The sequence below is a fragment of the Hemiscyllium ocellatum genome, chromosome 50 (assembly GCF_020745735.1).
Source record: "Hemiscyllium ocellatum isolate sHemOce1 chromosome 50, sHemOce1.pat.X.cur, whole genome shotgun sequence".
NCBI lineage: Eukaryota > Metazoa > Chordata > Chondrichthyes > Orectolobiformes > Hemiscylliidae > Hemiscyllium > Hemiscyllium ocellatum.
This window is the reverse complement of record NC_083450.1, coordinates 9,129,024-9,151,336: the sequence shown is the minus strand read 5'-3', so window position 1 is coordinate 9,151,336 and position 22,313 is coordinate 9,129,024. Positions and strand designations below refer to the sequence as shown.

Here is a 22,313-nt window from a genome sequence, read left to right as displayed (position 1 = left end):
GGGTTCAGTACTGGTGGGGACAGGTCTGTCCCTGTATAACACTGGGGTACAGTACTGGTGGGGACAGGTCTGTCCCTGTATAACACTGGGGTACAGAACTGGTGGGGACAGGTCTGTCCCTGTATAACACTGGTGTACAGTACTGGTGGGGTCGGGTCTGTCCCTGTATAACACTGGTGTACAGTACTGGTGGGAACGGGTCTGTCCCTGTATAACACTGAGGTACAGAACTGCTGGGGACAGGTCTGTCGCTGTATAAGACTGGGGTACAGTACTGGTGGGGACGGGTCTGTCCCTGTATAACACTGTGGTACAGTTCTGGTGGGGACGGGTCTGTCCCTGTATAACACTGGGGTACAGTACTGGTGCGGACGGGTCTGTCCCTGTATAACACTGAGGTACAGAACTGGTGGGGACGGGTCTTGCGCTGTGTAACACTGGGGTACAGTACTGGTGAGGATGGGTCTGTCCCTGTATAACACTGGGGTACAGTACTGGTGGGGCCTGGTCTGTCACTGTCTAACACTGGGGTATAGTACCGGTGGGGACAGGTCTGTCACTGTATAACACTGGGGTACAGTACTGGTGGGGACGGGTCTGTCCCTGCATAACACTGGGGTACAGTACTGGCGGGGATGGATCTGTCACTGTATAACCCTGGGGTACAGTACTGGTGGGGACGGGTCTGTCCCTGTATAACACTGGGGTACAGTACTGGTGGGGACGGGTCTGTCCCTGTATAACACTGGGGTACAGTACTGGTGGGGATGGGTCTGTCCCTGTATAACACTGAGGTACAGTACTGGTGGGGACGGTCTGTCCCCGTATAACACAGTGGTACAGTACTGGTGGGGACGGGTCTGTCCCTGTATAACACTGGGGTACAGCACTGGTGTGGACGGGTCCGTCCCTGTATAACACTGGGGTACAGAACTGGTGAGGCTGGGTCTGTCCCTGTATAACACTGGGGTACCGTACTGGTGAGGACAGGTCTGTCCCTGAATTAAACTGGGGTACAGTACTGGTGGGGACGTGTCTGTCCCTGTATAACGCTTAGGTACAGAACTGGTGGGGACAGGACACTCGCTGTATAACACTGGGGTACAGTACTTGTGGGGACGGGTCTGTCCCTGTATAACACTGGGTACAGTTCTGGTGGGGACGGTTCTGTCCCTGTATAACACTGGGTACAGTACTGGTGGGGACGGGTCTGTCCCTGTATAACACTGAGGTACAGTACTGGCGGGGATGGATCTGTCACTGTATAACCCTGGGGTACAGTACTGGTGGGGATGGGTCTGTCCCATTATAACACTGTGGTACAGTACTGGTGGGGACTGGTCTGTCCCGGTATAACATTGGGGTACAGTACTGGTGGGGTAGGTCTGTCGCTGTATAACAGTGGGGTACAGTACTGGTGGGGACGATCTGTCGCTGTATAACATTGGGGTACAGTACTGGTGGGGACAATCTGTCGCTGTGTAACACTGGGGTACAGTACTGGTGGGGAGGGGTCTGTCCCTGTATAACACTGGGGTACAGTACTGGTGGGGACTGGTCTGTCCCTTTATAACACTGGGGTACAGTACTGGTGTGGTAGGGCTTGTCCCTCTATAACAATGAGGTACAGTAGTGGTGAGGACGGGTCTGTCCTTGTATAACATTGGGGTACAGTACTGGGGGTGATGGGTCTGTCCCTGTATAACACTGCTGTACAGTACTGGTGGGGATGGGTCTGTCCCTTTATAACGCTGGGGTACAGTACTGGTGGGGACGGGTCTGTCCCTTTATAACGCTGGGGTACAGTACTGGTGGGGACGGGTCTGTCCCTGTATAACACTGGGGTACAGTACTGGTGGGGATGGGTCTGTCACTGTATAACACTGGGGTACAGTGCTGGTGGGGATCGGTCTGTCCCTGTATAACACTGGGGTACAGTACTGGTGGGGACTGGTCTGTCCCGGTATAACACTGGGGTACAGTACTGGTGGGGACAGGTCTGTCCCTGTATAACACTGGGGTACAGTACTTGTGGGGACGGGTCTGTCCCTGTATAACACTGGGGTACAGTACTGGTGGGGACAGGTCTTTCACTGTCTAACACTGGGCTACAGTACTGGTGGGGACGGGTCTGTCTCTGTATAACACTGTGGTACAGTACTGGTGGGGACGGGTCTGTCTCTGTATAAGACTGGGGTACAGTACTGGTGGGGACGGGTCTGTCCCTGTATAACACTGGGGTACAGTACTGGTGGGGATAAGTCTGTCCCTTTATAACACTGGGGTACAGTACTGGTGTGGTAGGGCTTGTCCCTCTATAACCATGAGGTACAGTAGTGGTGAGGACGGGTCTGTCCTTGTATAACATTGGGGTACAGTACTGGGGGTGATGGGTCTGTCCCTGTATAACACTGCTGTACAGTACTGGTGGGGATGGGTCTGTCACTGTATAACCCAGGGGTACAGTACTGGTGGGGACGGGTCTGTCCCTTTATAACACTGGGGTACAGCACTGGTGTGGACGGGTCCGTCCCTGTATAACACTGGGGTACAGAACTGGTGAGGCTGGGTCTGTCCCTGTATAACACTGGGGCACCGTACTGGTGAGGACAGGTCTGTCCCTGAATTAAACTGGGGTACAGTACTGGTGGGGACGTGTCTGTCCCTGTATAACGCTTAGGTACAGAACTGGTGGGGACAGGACACTCGCTGTATAACACTGGGGTACAGTACTTGTGGGGACGGGTCTGTCCCTGTATAACACTGGGGTACAGTTCTGGTGGGGACGGTTCTGTCCCTGTATAACACTAGGGTACAGTACTGGTGGGGACGGGTCTGTCCCTGTATAACACTGAGGTACAGTACTGGCGGGGATGGATCTGTCACTGTATAACCCTGGGGTACAGTACTGGTGGGGATGGGTCTGTCCCATTATAACACTGTGGTACAGTACTGGTGGGGACTGGTCTGTCCCGGTATAACATTGGGGTACAGTACTGGTGGGGTAGGTCTGTCGCTGTATAACACTGGGGTACAGTACTGGTGGGGACGATCTGTCGCTGTATAACATTGGGGTACAGTACTGGTGGGGACAATCTGTCGCTGTGTAACACTGGGGTACAGTACTGGTGTGGTAGGGCTTGTCCCTCTATAACAATGAGGTACAGTAGTGGTGAGGACGGGTCTGTCCTTGTATAACATTGGGGTACAGTACTGGGGGTGATGGGTCTGTCCCTGTATAACACTGCTGTACAGTACTGGTGGGGATGGGTCTGTCACTGTATAACCCAGGGGTACAGTACTGGTGGGGACGGGTCTGTCCCTGTATAACACTGGGGTACAGTACTGGTGGGGATGGGTCTGTCACTGTATAACACTGGGGTACAGTGCTGGTGGGGATGGATCTGTCACTGTATAACCCTGGGGTACAGTACTGGTGGGGACGGGTCTGTCCCTGTATAACACTGGGGTACAGTACTGGTGGGGATCGGTCTGTCCCTGTATAACACTGGGGTACAGTACTGGTGGGGACTGGTCTGTCCCGGTATAACACTGGGGTACAGTACTGGTGGGGACAGGTCTGTCCCTGTATAACACTGGGGTACAGTACTTGTGGGGACGGGTCTGTCCCTGTATAACACTGGGGTACAGTACTGGTGGGGACAGGTCTTTCACTGTCTAACACTGGGCTACAGTACTGGTGGGGACGGGTCTGTCTCTGTATAACACTGTGGTACAGTACTGGTGGGGACGGGTCTGTCTCTGTATAAGACTGGGGTACAGTACTGGTGGGGACGGGTCTGTCCCTGTATAACACTGGGGTACAGTACTGGTGGGGATAAGTCTGTCCCTTTATAACACTGGGGTACAGTACTGGTGTGGTAGGGCTTGTCCCTCTATAACAATGAGGTACAGTAGTGGTGAGGACGGGTCTGTCCTTGTATAACATTGGGGTACAGTACTGGGGGTGATGGGTCTGTCCCTGTATAACACTGCTGTACAGTACTGGTGGGGATGGGTCTGTCACTGTATAACCCAGGGGTACAGTACTGGTGGGGACGGGTCTGTCCCTTTATAACGCTGGGGTACAGTACTGGTGGGGACGGGTCTGTCCCTGTATAACACTGGGGTACAGTACTGGTGGGGATGGGTCTGTCACTGTATAACACTGGGGTACAGTGCTGGTGGGGATGGATCTGTCACTGTATAACCCTGGGGTACAGTACTGGTGGGGACGGGTCTGTCCCTGTATAACACTGGGGTACAGTACTGGTGGGGATCGGTCTGTCCCTGTATAACACTGGGTACAGTACTGGTGGGGACTGGTCTGTCCCGGTATAACACTGGGGTACAGTACTGGTGGGGACAGGTCTGTCCCTGTATAACACTGGGGTACAGTACTGGTGAGGCTGGGTCTGTCCCTGTATCACACTGGGGTACAGTACTGGTGGGGACAGGCCTGTCCCTGTATTACACTGGGGTACAGTACCGGTGGGGACGGGTCTGTCCCTGTATAACACTGGGGTACAGTGCTGGTGGGGATGGATCTGTCACTGTATAACCCTGGGGTACAGTACTGGTGGGGACGGGTCTGTCCCTGTATAACACTGGGGTACAGTACTGGTGGGGATGGGTCTGTCCCTGTATAACACTGGGTACAGTACTGGTGGGAACTGGTCTGTCCCGGTATAACACTGAGGTACAGTACTGGTGGGGTAGGTCTGTCGCTGTATAACACTGGGGTACAGTACTGGTGGGGACGATCTGTCGCTGTATAACATTGGGATACAGTACTGGTGGGGACAATCTGTCGCTGTGTAACACTGGGGTACAGTACTGGTGGGGAGGGGTCTGTCCCTGTATAACACTGGGGTACAGTACTGGTGGGGACTGGTCTGTCCCTTTATAACACTGGGGTACTGTACTGGTGTGGTAGGGCTTGTCCCTCTATAACAATGAGGTACAGTAGTGGTGAGGACGGGTCTGTCCTTGTATAACATTGGGGTACAGTACTGGGGGTGATGGGTCTGTCCCTGTATAACACTGCTGTACAGTACTGGTGGGGATGGGTCTGTCACTGTATAACCCAGGGGTACAGTACTGGTGGGGACGGGTCTGTCCCTTTATAACGCTGGGGTACAGTACTGGTGGGGATGGGCCTGTCCCTGTATAACACTGGGGTACAGAACTGTTGGGGACAGGTCTGTCCGTGTATAACACTGGGGTACAGTACTGGTGGGGACAGGTCTGTCCCTGTATAACACTGGGGTACAGTACTGGTGAGGCTGGTCTGTCCCTGTATAACACTGGGGTACAGTACTGGTGGGGACAGGCCTGTCCCTGTATAACACTGGGGTACAGTACTGGTGGGGACGGGTCTGTCCCTGTATAACACTGAGGTACAGAACTGGTGGGGACAGGACTGTCGCTGTATAACACTGGGGTACAGTACTTGTGGGGACGGGTCTGTCCCTGTATAACACTGTGGTACAGTTCTGGTGGGGACGGTTCTGTCCCTGTATAACACTGAGGTGCAGAACTGGTGGGTGCGGGGCTGTCGCTGTGTAACACTGGGGTACAGTACTGGTGGGGACGGGTCTGTCACTGTATCACACTGGGGTACAGTACTGGTGGGGACGGGTCTGTCTCTGTATAACACTGGGGTACAGTACCAGGTGGGGACGGGTCTGTCCCTGTATAACCCTGGGGTACAGTACTGGTGGGGACGGGTCTGTCCCTGTATAACACTGGGGTTCAGTACTGGTGGGGACAGGTCTGTCCCTGTATAACACTGGGGTACAGTACTGGTGGGGACAGGTCTGTCCCTGTATAACACTGGGGTACAGAACTGGTGGGGACAGGTCTGTCCCTGTATAACACTGGTGTACAGTACTGGTGGGAACGGGTCTGTCCCTGTATAACACTGAGGTACAGAACTGCTGGGGACAGGTCTGTCGCTGTATAAGACTGGGGTACAGTACTGGTGGGGACGGGTCTGTCCCTGTATAACACTGTGGTACAGTTCTGGTGGGGACGGGTCTGTCCCTGTATAACACTGGGGTACAGTACTGGTGCGGACGGGTCTGTCCCTGTATAACACTGAGGTACAGAACTGGTGGGGACGGGTCTTGCGCTGTGTAACACTGGGGTACAGTACTGGTGAGGATGGGTCTGTCCCTGTATAACACTGGGGTACAGTACTGGTGGGGCCTGGTCTGTCACTGTCTAACACTGGGGTATAGTACCGGTGGGGACAGGTCTGTCACTGTATAACACTGGGGTACAGTACTGGTGGGGACGGGTCTGTCCCTGCATAACACTGGGGTACAGTACTGGCGGGGATGGATCTGTCACTGTATAACCCTGGGGTACAGTACTGGTGGGGACGGGTCTGTCCCTGTATAACACTGGGGTACAGTACTGGTGGGGACGGGTCTGTCCCTGTATAACACTGGGGTACAGTACTGGTGGGGATGGGTCTGTCCCTGTATAACACTGAGGTACAGTACTGGTGGGGACGGTCTGTCCCCGTATAACACAGTGGTACAGTACTGGTGGGGACGGGTCTGTCCCTGTATAACACTGGGGTACAGCACTGGTGTGGACGGGTCCGTCCCTGTATAACACTGGGGTACAGAACTGGTGAGGCTGGGTCTGTCCCTGTATAACACTGGGGTACCGTACTGGTGAGGACAGGTCTGTCCCTGAATTAAACTGGGGTACAGTACTGGTGGGGACGTGTCTGTCCCTGTATAACGCTTAGGTACAGAACTGGTGGGGACAGGACACTCGCTGTATAACACTGGGGTACAGTACTTGTGGGGACGGGTCTGTCCCTGTATAACACTGGGGTACAGTTCTGGTGGGGACGGTTCTGTCCCTGTATAACACTGGGTACAGTACTGGTGGGGACGGGTCTGTCCCTGTATAACACTGAGGTACAGTACTGGCGGGGATGGATCTGTCACTGTATAACCCTGGGGTACAGTACTGGTGGGGATGGGTCTGTCCCATTATAACACTGTGGTACAGTACTGGTGGGGACTGGTCTGTCCCGGTATAACATTGGGGTACAGTACTGGTGGGGTAGGTCTGTCGCTGTATAACAGTGGGGTACAGTACTGGTGGGGACGATCTGTCGCTGTATAACATTGGGGTACAGTACTGGTGGGGACAATCTGTCGCTGTGTAACACTGGGGTACAGTACTGGTGGGGAGGGGTCTGTCCCTGTATAACACTGGGGTACAGTACTGGTGGGGACTGGTCTGTCCCTTTATAACACTGGGGTACAGTACTGGTGTGGTAGGGCTTGTCCCTCTATAACAATGAGGTACAGTAGTGGTGAGGACGGGTCTGTCCTTGTATAACATTGGGGTACAGTACTGGGGGTGATGGGTCTGTCCCTGTATAACACTGCTGTACAGTACTGGTGGGGATGGGTCTGTCCCTTTATAACGCTGGGGTACAGTACTGGTGGGGACGGGTCTGTCCCTTTATAACGCTGGGGTACAGTACTGGTGGGGACGGGTCTGTCCCTGTATAACACTGGGGTACAGTACTGGTGGGGATGGGTCTGTCACTGTATAACACTGGGGTACAGTGCTGGTGGGGATGGATCTGTCACTGTATAACCCTGGGGTACAGTACTGGTGGGGACGGGTCTGTCCCTGTATAACACTGGGGTACAGTACTGGTGGGGATCGGTCTGTCCCTGTATAACACTGGGGTACAGTACTGGTGGGGACTGGTCTGTCCCGGTATAACACTGGGGTACAGTACTGGTGGGGACAGGTCTGTCCCTGTATAACACTGGGGTACAGTACTTGTGGGGACGGGTCTGTCCCTGTATAACACTGGGGTACAGTACTGGTGGGGACAGGTCTTTCACTGTCTAACACTGGGCTACAGTACTGGTGGGGACGGGTCTGTCTCTGTATAACACTGTGGTACAGTACTGGTGGGGACGGGTCTGTCTCTGTATAAGACTGGGGTACAGTACTGGTGGGGACGGGTCTGTCCCTGTATAACACTGGGGTACAGTACTGGTGGGGATAAGTCTGTCCCTTTATAACACTGGGGTACAGTACTGGTGTGGTAGGGCTTGTCCCTCTATAACCATGAGGTACAGTAGTGGTGAGGACGGGTCTGTCCTTGTATAACATTGGGGTACAGTACTGGGGGTGATGGGTCTGTCCCTGTATAACACTGCTGTACAGTACTGGTGGGGATGGGTCTGTCACTGTATAACCCAGGGGTACAGTACTGGTGGGGACGGGTCTGTCCCTTTATAACGCTGGGGTACAGTACTGGTGGGGACGGGTCTGTCCCTGTATAACACTGGGGTACAGTACTGGTGGGGATTGGTCTGTCACTGTATAACACTGGGGTACAGTGCTGGTGGGGATGGATCTGTCACTGTATAACCCTGGGGTACAGTACTGGTGGGGACGGGTCTGTCCCTGTATAACACTGGGGTACAGTACTGGTGGGGATCGGTCTGTCCCTGTATAACACTGGGGTACAGTACTGGTGGGGACTGGTCTGTCCCGGTATAACACTGGGGTACAGTACTGGTGGGGACAGGTCTGTCCCTGTATAACACTGGGGTACAGTACTGGTGAGGCTGGGTCTGTCCCTGTATCACACTGGGGTACAGTACTGGTGGGGACAGGCCTGTCCCTGTATTACACTGGGGTACAGTACTGGTGGGGACGGGTCTGTCCCTGTATAACACTGAGGTACAGAACTGGTGGGGACAGGACTGTCGCTGTATAACACTGGGGTACAGTACCGGGTGGGGACGGGTCTGTCCCTGTATAACACTGGGTACAGTGCTGGTGGGGATGGATCTGTCACTGTATAACCCTGGGGTACAGTACTGGTGGGGACGGGTCTGTCCCTGTATAACACTGGGGTACAGTACTGGTGGGGATGGGTCTGTCCCTGTATAACACTGGGGTACAGTACTGGTGGGGACTGGTCTGTCCCGGTATAACACTGGGGTACAGTACTGGTGGGGTAGGTCTGTCGCTGTATAACACTGGGGTACAGTACTGGTGGGGACGATCTGTCGCTGTATAACATTGGGATACAGTACTGGTGGGGACAATCTGTCGCTGTGTAACACTGGGGTACAGTACTGGTGGGGAGGGGTCTGTCCCTGTATAACACTGGGGTACAGTACTGGTGGGGACTGGTCTGTCCCTTTATAACACTGGGGTACTGTACTGGTGTGGTAGGGCTTGTCCCTCTATAACAATGAGGTACAGTAGTGGTGAGGACAGGTCTGTCCTTGTATAACACTGAGGTACAGAACTGGTGGGGACAGGACTGTCGCTGTATAACACTGCGGTACAGTACTTGTGAGGACGGGTCTGTCCCTGTATAACACTGTGGTACAGTACTGGTGGGGACGGGTCTGTCCCTGTATAACACTGGGGTACAGTACTGGTGGGGACAGGTCTGTCCCTGTATAACACTGGGGTACAGTACTGGTGGGGACAGGTCTGTCCCTGTATAACACTGGGGTACAGTACTGGTGTGGACGGGTCTGTCCCTGTATAACACTGGGGTACAGTACTGGTGGGGACAGGTCTGTCCCTGTATAACACTGGGGTACAGTACTGGTGGGGACAGGTCTGTCCCTGTACAAATCTGGGGTACAGTACTGGTGGGGACAGGACTGTCGCTGTATCACACTGGGGTACAGTACTGGTGGGGACAGGTCTGTCCCAGTATAACACTGGGGTACAGTACTGGCGGGGGTGGATCGGTCACTGTATAACCCAGGTGTACAGTACTGGTGGGGACGGGTCTGTCCCTGTATAACACTGGGGTACAGTACTGGTGGGGATGGGTCTGTCCCTGTATAACACTGGGGTACAGTACTGGTGGGGACGGGTCTGTCCCTTTATAACACTGGGGTACAGTACTGGTGGGGACGGGTCTGTCACTGTATCACACTGGGGTACAGTACTGGTGGGGACGGGTCTGTCCCTGTATAACACTTGGGTACAGTACCGGGTGGGGACGGGTCTGTCCCTGTATAACACTGGGGTACAGTGCTGGTGGGGATGGATCTGTCACTGTATAACCCTGGGGTACAGTACTGGTGGGGACAGGTCTGTCCCTGTATAACACTGGGGTACAGAACTGGTGGGGACAGGTCTGTCCCTGTATAACACTGGTGTACAGTACTGGTGGGGATGGGTCTGTCCCTGTATAACACTGGGGTCAAGTACTGGTGGGGACAGGTCTGTCCGTGTATAACACCGGGGTACAGTACTGGTGGGGACGGGTCTGTCCCTGTATAACACTGGGGTACAGTACTGGTGGGGACGGTCTGTCCCTGTATAACACTGGGGTGCAGTACTGGTGGGGATGGGTCTGTCCCTGTATAACACTGGGGTACAGTACTGGTGGGGACAGGTCTGTCCCTGTATAACACTGGGGTACAGTACTGGTGGGGACAGGTCTGTCCCTGTACAAATCTGGGGTACAGTACTGGTGGGGACAGGACTGTCGCTCTATCACACTGGGGTACAGTACTGGTGGGGACAGGTCTGTCCCAGTATAACACTGGGGTACAGTACTGGCGGGGGTGGATCGGTCACTGTATAACCCAGGTGTACAGTACTGGTGGGGACGGGTCTGTCCCTGTATAACACTGGGGTACAGTACTGGTGGGGATGGGTCTGTCCCTGTATAACACTGGGGTACAGTACTGGTGGGGACGGGTCTGTCCCTTTATAACACTGGGGTACAGTACTGGTGGGGACGGGTCTGTCACTGTATCACACTGGGGTACAGTACTGGTGGGGACGGGTCTGTCCCTGTATAACACTTGGGTACAGTACCGGGTGGGGACGGGTCTGTCCCGGTGTAACACTGGGGTACAGTACTGGTGGGGTAGGTCTGTCGCTGTATAACACTGGGGTACAGTTCTGGTGGGGACGATCTGTCGCTGTATAACATTGAGGTACAGTACTGGTGGGGACAATCTGTCGCTGTGTAACACTGGGGTACAGTACTGGTGGGGAGGGGTCTGTCCCTGTATAACACTGGAGTACAGTACTGGTGTGGTAGGGCTTGTCCCTCTATAACAATGAGGTACAGTAGTGGTGAGGACGGGTCTGTCCTTGTATAACATTGGGGTACAGTACTGGGGGTGATGGGTCTGTCCCTGTATAACACTGCTGTACAGTACTGGTGGGGACGGGTCTGTCCCTGTATAACACTGGGGTACAGTTCTGGTGGGGATGGGTCTGTCACTCTATAACACTGGGGTACAGTACTGGTGGGGACGGGCCTGTCCCTGTATAACACTGGGGTACAGAACTGATGGGGACAGGTCTGTCCGTGTATAACACTGGGGTACAGTACTGGTGGGGACAGGTCTGTCCCTGTATAACACTGGGGTACAGTACTGGTGAGGCTGGGTCTGTCCCTGTATAACACTGGGGTACAGTACTGGTGGGGACAGGCCTGTCCCTGTATTACACTGGGGTACAGTACTGGTGGGGACGGGTCTGTCCCTCTATAACACTGGGGTACAGTACTGGTGGGGACGGGTCTGTCCCTGTATAACACTGGGGTACAGTACTGGTGGGGATGGGTCTGTCACTGTATAACACTGGGGTACAGTACTGGTGGGGACGGGCCTGTCCCTGTATAACACTGGGGTACAGAACTGTTGGGGACAGGTCTGTCCGTGTATAACACTGGGGTACAGTACTGGTGTGGACGGGTCCGTCCCTGTATAAAACTGGCGTACAGTACTGGTGAGGCTGGGTCTGTCCCTGTATAACACTGGGGTACAGTACTGGTGGGGACAGGTCTGTCCCTGTATTAAACTGGGGTACAGTACTGGTGGGGACGGGTCTGTCCCTGTATAACACTGGGGTACAGTACTGGTGGGTACGGGTCTGTCCCTGTATAACACTGGGGTACAGTACTGGTGGGGACGGGTCTGTCCCTGTATAACACTGGGGTACAGTACTGGTGGGGACGGGTCTGTCCCTGTATAACACTGGGGTACAGTACTGGTGGGGACAGGTCTGTCACTGTCTAACACTGGGGTACAGTACTGGTGGGCACGGGTCTGTCCCTGTATAACACTGGGGTACAGTACTGGTGGGGACGGGTCTGTCTCTGTATAACACTGGGGTACAGTACTGGTGGGGACTGGTCTGTCCCGGTATAACACTGGGGTACAGTACTGGTCGGGACGGGTCTGTCCCTGTATAACACTGGGGTACAGTACTGGTGGGGACAGGTCTGTCCCTGTATAACACTGGGGTACAGTACTGGTGGGGACAGGTCTGTCCCTGTATAACACTGGGGTACAGTACTGGTGGGGACATGTCTGTCCCTGTATAACACTGGGGTACAGAACTGGTGGGGACAGGTCTGTCCCTGTATAACACTGGGGTGCAGTACTGGTGAGGCTGGGTCTGTCCCTGTATAACACTCGGGTACAGTACTGGTGGGGACAGGTCTGTCCCTGTATAACACTGGGGTACAGTACTGGTGGGGGACGGGTCTGTCCCTGTATAACACTGGTGTACAGTACTGGTGGGAACGGGTCTGTCCCTGTATAACACTGAGGTACAGAACTGCTGGGGACAGGTCCGTCGCTGTATAAGACTGGGGTACAGTACTGGTGGGGACGGGTCTGTCCCTGTATAACACTGTGGTACAGTTCTGGTGGGGACAGGTCTGTCCCTGTATAACACTGGGGTACAGTACTGGTGCGGACGGGTCTGTCCCTGTATAACACTGAGGTACAGAACTGGTGGGGACGGGTCTTTCGCTGTGTAATACTGGGGTACAGTACTGGTGAGGATGGGTCTGTCCCTGTATAACACTGGGGTACAGTACTGGTGGGGACTGGTCTGTCACTGTCTAACACTGGGGTATAGTACCGGTGGGGACAGGTCTGTCACTGTATAACAATGGGGTACACTACTGGTATGGACGGGTCTGTCACTGTATAACACTGGGGTACAGTACTGGTGGGGACAGGTCTGTCCCTGTATAACACTGTGGTACAGTACTCGTGGGGACGGATCTGTCACTCTATAACACTGCGGTACAGTACTGGTGGGGTTAGGTCTGTCACTGTATAACGCTGGGGTACAGTACTGGTGTGGACGGATCTGTCCCTTTATAACACTGGGGTACAGTACTGGTGGGGACGGGTCTGTCACTGTATAACACTGGGGTACAGTACTGGTGTGGGACGGGTCTGTCCCTATATATCACTGGGGTACAGTACTGGTGGGGATGGGTCTGTCACTGTATAACACTGGAGTACTGTACTGGTGGGGATGGGTCTGTCCCTCTATAACACTGGGGTACAGTACTGGTGGGGACCAGTCTCTCCCTGTATTACACTGGGGTACAGTACTGGTGGGGACGGGTCTGTCCCTTTATAACACTGGTGTACAGTACTGGTGTGGGACAGGTCTGTCACTGTATAACACTGGGGTACAGTACTGGTGGGGACAGGTCTGTCGCTGTATAACACTGGGGTACAGTCCTGGTGGGGACGGGTCTGTCCCTGTATTACACTGGGGTACAGTCCTGGTGGGGACGGGTCTGTCCCTGTATAACACTGGGGTACAGTACTGGTGTGGACGGATCTGTCCCTGTATAACACTGGGGTACGGTACTGGTGGGGACGGGTCTGTCCCTGTATAACACTGGGGTACAGTACTGGTGGGAACAGGTCTGTCCCTGTATAACACTGGGGTACAGTACTGGTGGGGACGGGTCTGTCCGTGTATAACACTGCGGTACAGTACTGGTGGGGGCTGGGTCTGTCTCATTGCGTTAAAATCCTTCTTATAATGCTTCCGAAACTGTGTACATCCTCCAGGTGTGGTCTCACCTTGTCAAAGTTTGGGAGATCCCGCTGAGCGTCAGTTTCCGAGTATCTGTTGTTACATTCCTTTGTTCCATCATCCCTCCCTCCACCTGCAAATGATCTTGACCTGACTCATCCTTCTCAACACCCAGATTCCTCCGTCCCTCAGCGCTGTGTTGTTGTCCTATTGCACAGAAACAGACCCTTCGGTCCAGCCTATCCACCAGATATCCTAACCCAGTCTCGTCCCAGTAGCCCATCTCCCTCCAAACCCTTCCTCTCCATGTCCCCATCCATTGTCGGGATTTTATAATTGTCCCAGCCTCCACCCCTTCCTCTGGCAGCTCATTCCATACACGTACCACCCTCTGCGTTAAAAAGTTGCCCCTTTCCCCTCTCGCCCTCAACCTATGCCCCTCTAGTTCTGGACTCCCCCACCCCAGGGAAAAGACCTTGTCTATTTACCCTATCCATGCCCCCTCATGATTTTATAACCCTCTATAAGGTCACCCCTCAGCCTCCGACGCTCCAGGGAAAACAGCCCCAGCCTGTTGCAAGGCAGCGAGGGACTTATTGCAGAGCGTCTGTGTGACCCTCCCTCCCTAGAACGCACCCCACTTTCCCCCCCCCCCCACAGACACCAGCACGATCATTTTAGCAGAGAATGAGAGACACACATTGTTGCAGTTTCCTCCTCCACCGTGAGTAACTCCCTACCAGAGTGAGGGAGAGCCTCATGGGAGGTGGGCACTAGCGTGGAGGAAGGGTGCTGGGGGTGGGGAGGGGGTGGACATTGCTCAAGCTTCGATCGCAGACAGAAATACCAGCGTCCTCACCGTCTCCCCCCCCCCCCCCCCCCCCCCAAGCCATTCCCCACACGCACGCAAACAGAGCTCACCACCTATCCCATCAAACACTCCCAGGGACAGGGACAACACGGGGTTAGATACAGAGTTAAGCTCCCTCTACACTGTCCCCACCCTCCATCCCAGGGACAGGGACAGCGCGGGGTTAGATACGGAGTAAAGCTCCCTCTACACTGTCCCCCCATCCCAGGGACAGGGACAGCACGGGGTTAGATACAGAGTAAAGCTCCCTCTACACTGTTTCCCCCCCCCATCCCAGAGACAGGGACAGCACAGGGTTAGATACAGAGTAAAGCTCTCTCTACACTGTCCCCCCCCCCATCCCAGGGACAGGGACAGCACGGGGTTAGATACGGAGTAAAGCTCCCTCTACACTGTTGGTGTTGGTTGGTGTGGCCGCTCTCTGGGATAGTATCCATGAGGATTTCCTGGTCGCCCTCAGGGATCAGGAAGTCTCCTCAGTGAGTCACCGAGTAGCCGGAGGGTTGAGGGTTACCAGAGGAGATTGTTCCTCTCTCCCTGAGGTGACGGTTGTGTGACAGAGTGCACACTCATCGCACGCTATTCCCGAGTTTCCTGCCTCCGCCCTCCCTGCTCCAGATTCCAGAACTTTCCGCCCACAAGCCTCCTTCGCCTACCGCCACCACCCTCCCCCTCACAGCCCTACCATCCCCTCTCTCACTCTCCTATCTCTGTCACCCCCCTCCAGCCCCTACACCCCCTCCCTATCTCTGTCACCCTCTCCAGTCCCCTACACCCCCTCCCTATCTCTGTCACCCCTCCATCCCCTACACCCCCTCCCTATCTCTGTCACCCCCTCCAGCCCCTACACCCCCCTCCCTATCTCTGTCACCCCCCTCCAGCCCCTACACCCCCTCCCTATCTCTGTCACCCCCTCCAGCCCCTACACCCCCTCCCTATCTCTGTCACCCCACCTAGACGCTACACCCCCTCCCTATCTCTGTCACCCCCTCCATCCCCCTACACCTCCTCCCTATCTCTGTCACCCCCTCCAGCCCCCTACACCCCCTCCCTATCCCTGTCCCCCCTCCATCCCCCTACACCCCCTCCCTATCTCTGTCCCCTCCTCCAGCCCCTACACCCCCTCCCTATCTCTGTCCCCTCCTCCAGCCCCTACACCCCCTCCCTATCTCTGTCACCCCCTCTATCCCCCTACACCCCCTCCCTATCTCTGTCACCCCCTCCAACCCCCTACACCCCCTCCCTATCTCTGTCACCCCCTCCAGCCCCCTGTGCCTGACCCCATGAGCCAGTCACTGTGTGTGGGGCCTTGCTGTTTGTCTGTGTCCGCCTGCTGGGCTGTAAGATGGCGTAATGTGGACTGTGGGATCTTGTGTGTTCGGGGTGGGGAGGGGTGTGACCCACTGCCAGTGGGATCTCGCTGTGCTCTCTGGGGGCACCCATTGGCAAATCACAGTCTGTGGGATCTCGCTGAGAGTCTGGGTCTGCGCGCTGAGCAGTGGGATCATGCTGTGCTCTTGGTGGGACGGGAGTTGCCGTTGGTGAATCCCTCTCTCTGGGCTCTGAGGGGGGGAGCCATTGGCAAATTACGGTCTGGGTCTGTGCGCTGATCTGTGGGATCTTGCTGTGCTCTCGGGGGGAGGGGGAGGGAGACGTTGGCGAGTCGCGGATCTTGCTGTGCTCTCGGGGGGAGGGGGACGTTGGCGAGTCGCGGTCTGTGGGATCTTGCTGTGCTCTCGGGAGGGAGGGAGACGTTGGCGAGTCGTGGTCTGTGGGATCATGCTGTGCTCTCGGGGGGGAGGGGGACGTTGGCGAGTTGCGGTCTGTGGGATCTTGCTGTGCTCTCGGGGAGGAGGGGAGGGTGACATTGGCGAGTCGTGGTCTGTGGGATCATGCTGTGCTCTCAGGAGGGAGTGGGATGTTGGCGAGTCGCGGTCTGTGGGATCTTGCTGTGCTCTCAGGAGGGGGGAGGGAGACGTTGGCGAGTCGCGGTCTGTGGGATCTTGCTGTGCTCTCTCTGCCTCCTCCCCCCCCCCCCCCCAATCCCGGCCCTGGAGTTGTTGTTGTAAGCTGCTGTTCCCCCCTCTCCAGGTTCCATGGGGATAATTACACAGTGCGAGTTCACATCAACGACTACGTGGACATTGTGTGTCCCCACTACAGCCAGGCCCAGGCCCAGGCCCAGGCTCAGGCCCAGGCCCAGGCCCAGGCCGAGAGGTTCCAGCTCTACATGGTGGACCAGGAGGGGTACAACACATGCAGCCTGAACAGCAAGGCCTTCAAACGTTGGGAATGTGACCGGCCATTCGCCCCCTTCACCCCCGTCCGCTTCCTGGAAAAGATACAACTGTTTACCCCCTTCTCCCTTGGCTTCGAATTCCGGCCTGGCACCAACTACTACTATATCTGTAAGTATCACTCTGTCTGTCTGTCTGTGTGTGTCTGTGTGTGTACATGTACGACTGTGTGTGTCTGAGTGTGTCTGTGTCTATCTGCGTCTGTGTGTGCATGTACGTCTGTGTGTGTCTGTGTGAGTGTGTCTGTGTGTGTCTGTCTGTGTGTGCGTGTACATCTGCGTGTGTCTGTGTATGTGTGTGTCTGTGTGCGTGTGTATGTCTGTGTGTGTCTGTGTATGTCTGTGCGTGTATGTCTGTGTGTGTCTGTGTGCACGTGTATGTCTGTGTGTGTCTGTGTGTGAGTCTGTCTGTGTGTGAGTCTGTCTGTGTGTGTGTCTGTGTGCGTGTGTCTGTATGTCTGTCTGTGTGTGCGTGTACGTCTATGTGTGTGTCTGTGTCCGTGTGTATCTGTCTGTCTGTGTCTATGTGCGCTTGTATGTCTGTGTGTGTGTCTGTGTGTGTGTGTCTGTGTGTATCTGTGCGTGTGTCTGTGTGTGTCTGTCTATGTCTGTGTGTGTCTGTCTGTGTCTGTGTGTGTGTCTGTGTGCGTGTATCTGTGTGTGTGTGTGTCTGTCTGTGTGCGTGTATGTGTGTGTGTGTGTCTGTGTGCGTGTATCTGTGTGTGTGCGTGTGTGTCTGTGCGTGTGTGTCTGTGCGTGTGTGTCTGTGCGTGTGTGTCTGTGTGTGTGTGTCTGTGTGTGTGTGCGTGTATCTGTGTGTGTGTGTCTGTGTGTGTGTGTCTGTGTGTGTGTCTGTGTGTGTGTCTGTGTGTGTGTCTGTGCGTGTGTCTGTGTGTGTGTCTCTGTGTGTGTGTGTGTGTGTGTGTGGGGGGGGGGGGGTGGGGGTAGTGTATGAGGGTCTGTGTATCCAGTTTCCCAGCCTCAGGCTGACAGCTGGAGAATGTGCCTGTCCATCCCTGTGTGTGTGTGTGTGTGTGTGTGTCAACACAGTGCTCCGTGACAGTCCCATTCGATATCCCCTCAGTCAGGGGGAGACACTCTCACTGAGAGACAGACAGTGATGGAAGAGCAGCCACCCACTGCAGCAGGACCCCGTCGATCTGCCAGGCTGCTGCTGGGCACACTGAGGGGTGAGAAACCAACAAAATCAACACAGGCTCCTCACCTGGGACCAGGGGGCAAAGATTTCTCTGAGACTCAAACAGTGTTTATTGACTTTTACCCAACACTATCGGGGTATATCCACCCCATAACCTCCGACAGTGCCAGCTCCCTCAGCACTGACCCTCCGACAGTGCCCGCTCCCTCAGCACTGACCCTCCGACAGCGCCCACTCCCTCAGCACTGACCCTCCGACAGGGCCCACTCCCTCAGCACTGACCCTCCGACAGGGCCCACTCCCTCAGCACTGACCCTCCGACAGCGCCCACTCCCTCAGCACTGACCCTCCGACAGCGCCCACTCCCTCAGCACTGACCCTCTGACAGGGCCCACTCCCTCAGCTCTGAGATCTCACAAATTAATTTTATAACAATCTTTTGCATTGATCCAGAGATAATCCCCTCACCAGGAGACATCTGGGGAGCTGTGGGGGCTTTTAACGCCGGCTCCAGCCCGTCGCGTGAGAGGGAATTCGGTAGCGTGCTCCCTTTGATGTATTTGCTCATGGGAGGGAGATTTGTTCCGGATTACGCACAGGCCTTGCATTCACATGTCTTAATCCAGGCCTGGGGGAGACAGAAACTGTAACCCGAAATATTCCCCACCTCCTCCCCAGGGTCAGACAGCAGTCTGAGGTGGGAGAAATAAATGTGTTTCATCCCCATTGTGGGCCTCGCTCTCTACTGCCATCACCGGGTCAGCGCTGAAGGAGTGGGTGCTGTGGGAGGGTCAGCGCTGAGGGAGCGGGCGCTGTGGGAGGGTCAGCGCTGAGGGAGCGGGCGCTGTGGGAGGGTCAGCGCTGAGGGAGCGGGCGCTGTGGGAGGGTCAGTGCTGAGGGAGAGGGTGCTGTGGGAGGGTCAGTGCTGAGGGAGCGGGCGCTGTGGGAGGGTCAGTGCTGAGGGAGAGGGCGCTGTGGGAGGGTCAGTGCTGAGGGAGCGGGCGCTGTGGGAGGGTCAGTGCTGAGGGAGAGGGTGCTGTGGGAGGGTCAGTGCTGAGGGAGTGGGTGCTGTGGGAGGGTCAGTGCTCAAGGAGTGGGTGCTGTGGGAGGGTCATTGCTGAGGGAGTAGGTGCTGTGGGAGGGTCAGTGCTGAGGGAGCGGGCGCTGTGGGAGGGTCAGTGCTGAGGGAGCGGGCGCTGTTGGAGGGTCAGTGCTGAGGGAGCGGGCGCTGTGGGAGGGTCAGTGCTGAGGGAGCGGGCGCTGTGGGAGGGTCAGTGCTGAGGGAGTGGGCGCTGTGGGAGGGTCAGTGCTGAGGGAGAGGGCGCTGTGGGAGGGTCAGTGCTGAGGGAGCGGGCGCTGTGGGAGGGTCAGTGCTGAGGGAGCGGGCGCTGTGGGAGGGTCAGTGCTGAGGGAGCGGGCGCTGTGGGAGGGTCAGTGCTGAGGGAGCGGGCGCTGTGGGAGGGTCAGTGCTGAGGGAGCGGGCGCTGTGAGAGGGTCAGTGCTGAGGGAGTGGGCGCTGTGGGTGGGTCAGTGCTGAGGGGGTGGGCGCTGTGGGAGGGTCAGTGCTGAGGGAGCGGGCGCTGTCGGAGGGTCAGTGCTGAGGGAGTGGGCGCTGTCGGAGGGTCAGTGCTGAGGGAGCGGGCGCTGTGGGAGGGTCAGTGCTGAGGGAGCGGGCGCTGTGGGAGGGTCAGTGCTGAGGGAGTGGGCGCTGTGGGAGGGTCAGTGCTGAGGGAGAGGGCGCTGTGGGAGGGTCAGTGCTGAGGGAGCGGGCGCTGTGGGAGGGTCAGTGCTGAGGGAGCGGGCGCTGTGGGAGGGTCAGTGCTGAGGGAGTGGGTGCTGTGGGAGGGTCAGTGCTGAGGGAGTGGGCGCTGTGGGAGGGTCAGTGCTGAGGGAGCGGGCGCTGTCGGAGGGTCAGTGCTGAGGGAGTGGGCGCTGTCGGAGGGTCAGTGCTGAGGGAGCGGGCGCTGTTGTTAGGGAGGGATCTCTAGGATTCTGACTCCCCTCCCGAACAAACGGCTGAGATATTTCGTGCCGGTCTATCGGGAGATGGGGTGAGGGTGTCGGAGGGGGAGGTGCAGGGGGCTGGTGTTCCCCATGTATCTGCTACCCCTCCCTCCCCCTCCAGGGGGGGTAGAGGTGACGGGGTTGGGGGAAGGTGCTGTATAAGGAGCCTCACTGCAGTGGGTCTTGGAGACGGTACACGCTGCTGTGACTGGGGGGGAGGGAGGGAGAGGGTTGTTTGTGGGGGGGAGGGGATGGGGTGTTTGTGGGGGGGGAGGGGGAGCTGCTTTGTCCCTGGATGGTGTCGAGCTTCTCGAGTGTTGTCGGAGCTGACCCCCCCTTCCCCACCCAGGGGCGAGTGGGGAGTATTCCCTCACCCCCCCCCCCCCCCCGCGCCCCCCGACTCGTGCCTTGTCAATGGTGGGACAGGCTTTGCGGGGGAGGGGGGAGGGAGTCAGGAGGGGGGTTACTCGCTGCAGGATTCCCAGCCTCTGACCTGCTCTTGGAGCCGCTGGGTTTATATGGGGCTGGGTCCGGTTCAGTTTCTGGGCAATGGGAACCCCCAGGATGTTGGGGATTCAGTGATGGTAACACCATTGAACATCAAGGAGGCGATGGTTAGATTCTCTCTCAACGGGACCCCCAGGATGTTGATAGTGGGGGGATTCAGTGATGGTAACATCATTGAACATCAAGGAGGCGATGGTTAGATTCTCTCTCAATGGGACCCCCAGGATGTTGATAGTGGGGGGATTCAGTGATGGTAACACCATTGAACGTCAAGGGGGTGATGGTTAGATTCTCTCTCAATGGGAACCCCCAGGATGTTGATAGTGGGGCGATTCAGTGATGGTAACACTATTGAACGTCAAGGGGGCGATGGTTAGATTCTCTCTCAATGGGAACCCCCAGGATGTTGATAGTGGGGGGATTCAGTGATGGTAACACTATTGAACGTCAAGGGGGCGATGGTTAGATTCTCTCTCAATGGGAACCCCCAGGATGTTGATAGTGGGGGGGGATTCAGTGATGGTAACACCATTGAACGTCAAGGGGGCGATGGTTAGATTCTCTCTCAATGGAGGTGGTCATCGCCTGGCATTCGTGTGGGGTGTGTGTTACATGTCTGTGGCCAACGGCTGTTCAGTTTAAGAAAATAACGAGGCCTAAGCGATGATTTTGGGTAGATTTTCCTCTGGGAAACGGGATGAGTGTGACAGAATCTGTTTAACACGGGTATGTTCGAAGTTAGTCAGTCCCGTCGGAGGGAGAGAATGGGTACTGCACTCCCAGCGCAGAGTCTACAAGTCGCCAATTAATGGCACCATCTTGGATACAAGATGTCCCCTGGACGCCGAATCTTAAATTCTGAGCCGTGGGGTTGGTGGGGGGAGAAATAACTCGAAGAATTAAGGATTTAACAAGTCCGGCAAATCAGAAAAAAAACAGGGAAAGAACAATTAGAAAAATTAAGGGGTTAACGATCCCAGCATTCAAAACAAATTGAGGGGAAATGTAGTAAGGAAAAGTTCAGCCGTTCCTTGATTTAATTTTAAAATGAAAGGATGTTTGGAAGGAGGGGAGGGTTTTAAACGCAGCAATTGTGTTCGGATTGCCGTGTGTTGGCAGCGGATTACAATCACAGGCGGGCAAGTCCAGGCCTGTCGGGAGAACCGGTTCAGCTAGGCCTCAAATCGGCAGCTGCCTGCTCTCCCTTCACCTTTGACCTTCGACCTCCTGTTGGCCAGGGCGGGGAAGCGCAACAGGTGGGGAGGGTGGGGAGGGGAGAGCCGGAGTGGGAGGGTGGGTTCACGTACTCCAGGACTCAACCCCCCCCCCCCCACCCCCCTTACCCCCTCACCCCCCCCCCCCCCCAAGACCGAACCGACCAGGAAGAACATGGAGACCCATTCCCGCGCCAATGACCGCCGTCCCAGGATGCAACGGTGCTGTCGACACATTGACCGATCGTCGGCGGTGGGAGTGGCAAGTGACGCCCTCCCTCCCTGAGGAAGGATGGTTCTCGCTGCCAGGGGGGTGTGGGATTGGCTTCTGGAGAGAGCCTGAGGCCTACCCTCGATGGCGCTGGAGAGTGGGGCGGATCTGATCGAGACATCTTAAAATTCTGACCGAATCAGACC

At 56.0% G+C, this 22,313-nt stretch overlaps 1 protein-coding gene across 1 annotated transcript in view; it reads left to right on the top strand.

Moving 5' to 3' along the window:
• LOC132805505 (ephrin-A2-like) overlaps positions 1-22,313 on the top strand; it is a 73,963-nt gene that overhangs the window by 44,096 nt on the left and 7,554 nt on the right. The window contains exon 2 of the mRNA XM_060820618.1: positions 16,808-17,124. Within this exon, the coding sequence (XP_060676601.1) occupies positions 16,808-17,124 (317 nt within the window). The remainder of the gene's footprint in view (positions 1-16,807; positions 17,125-22,313) is intronic.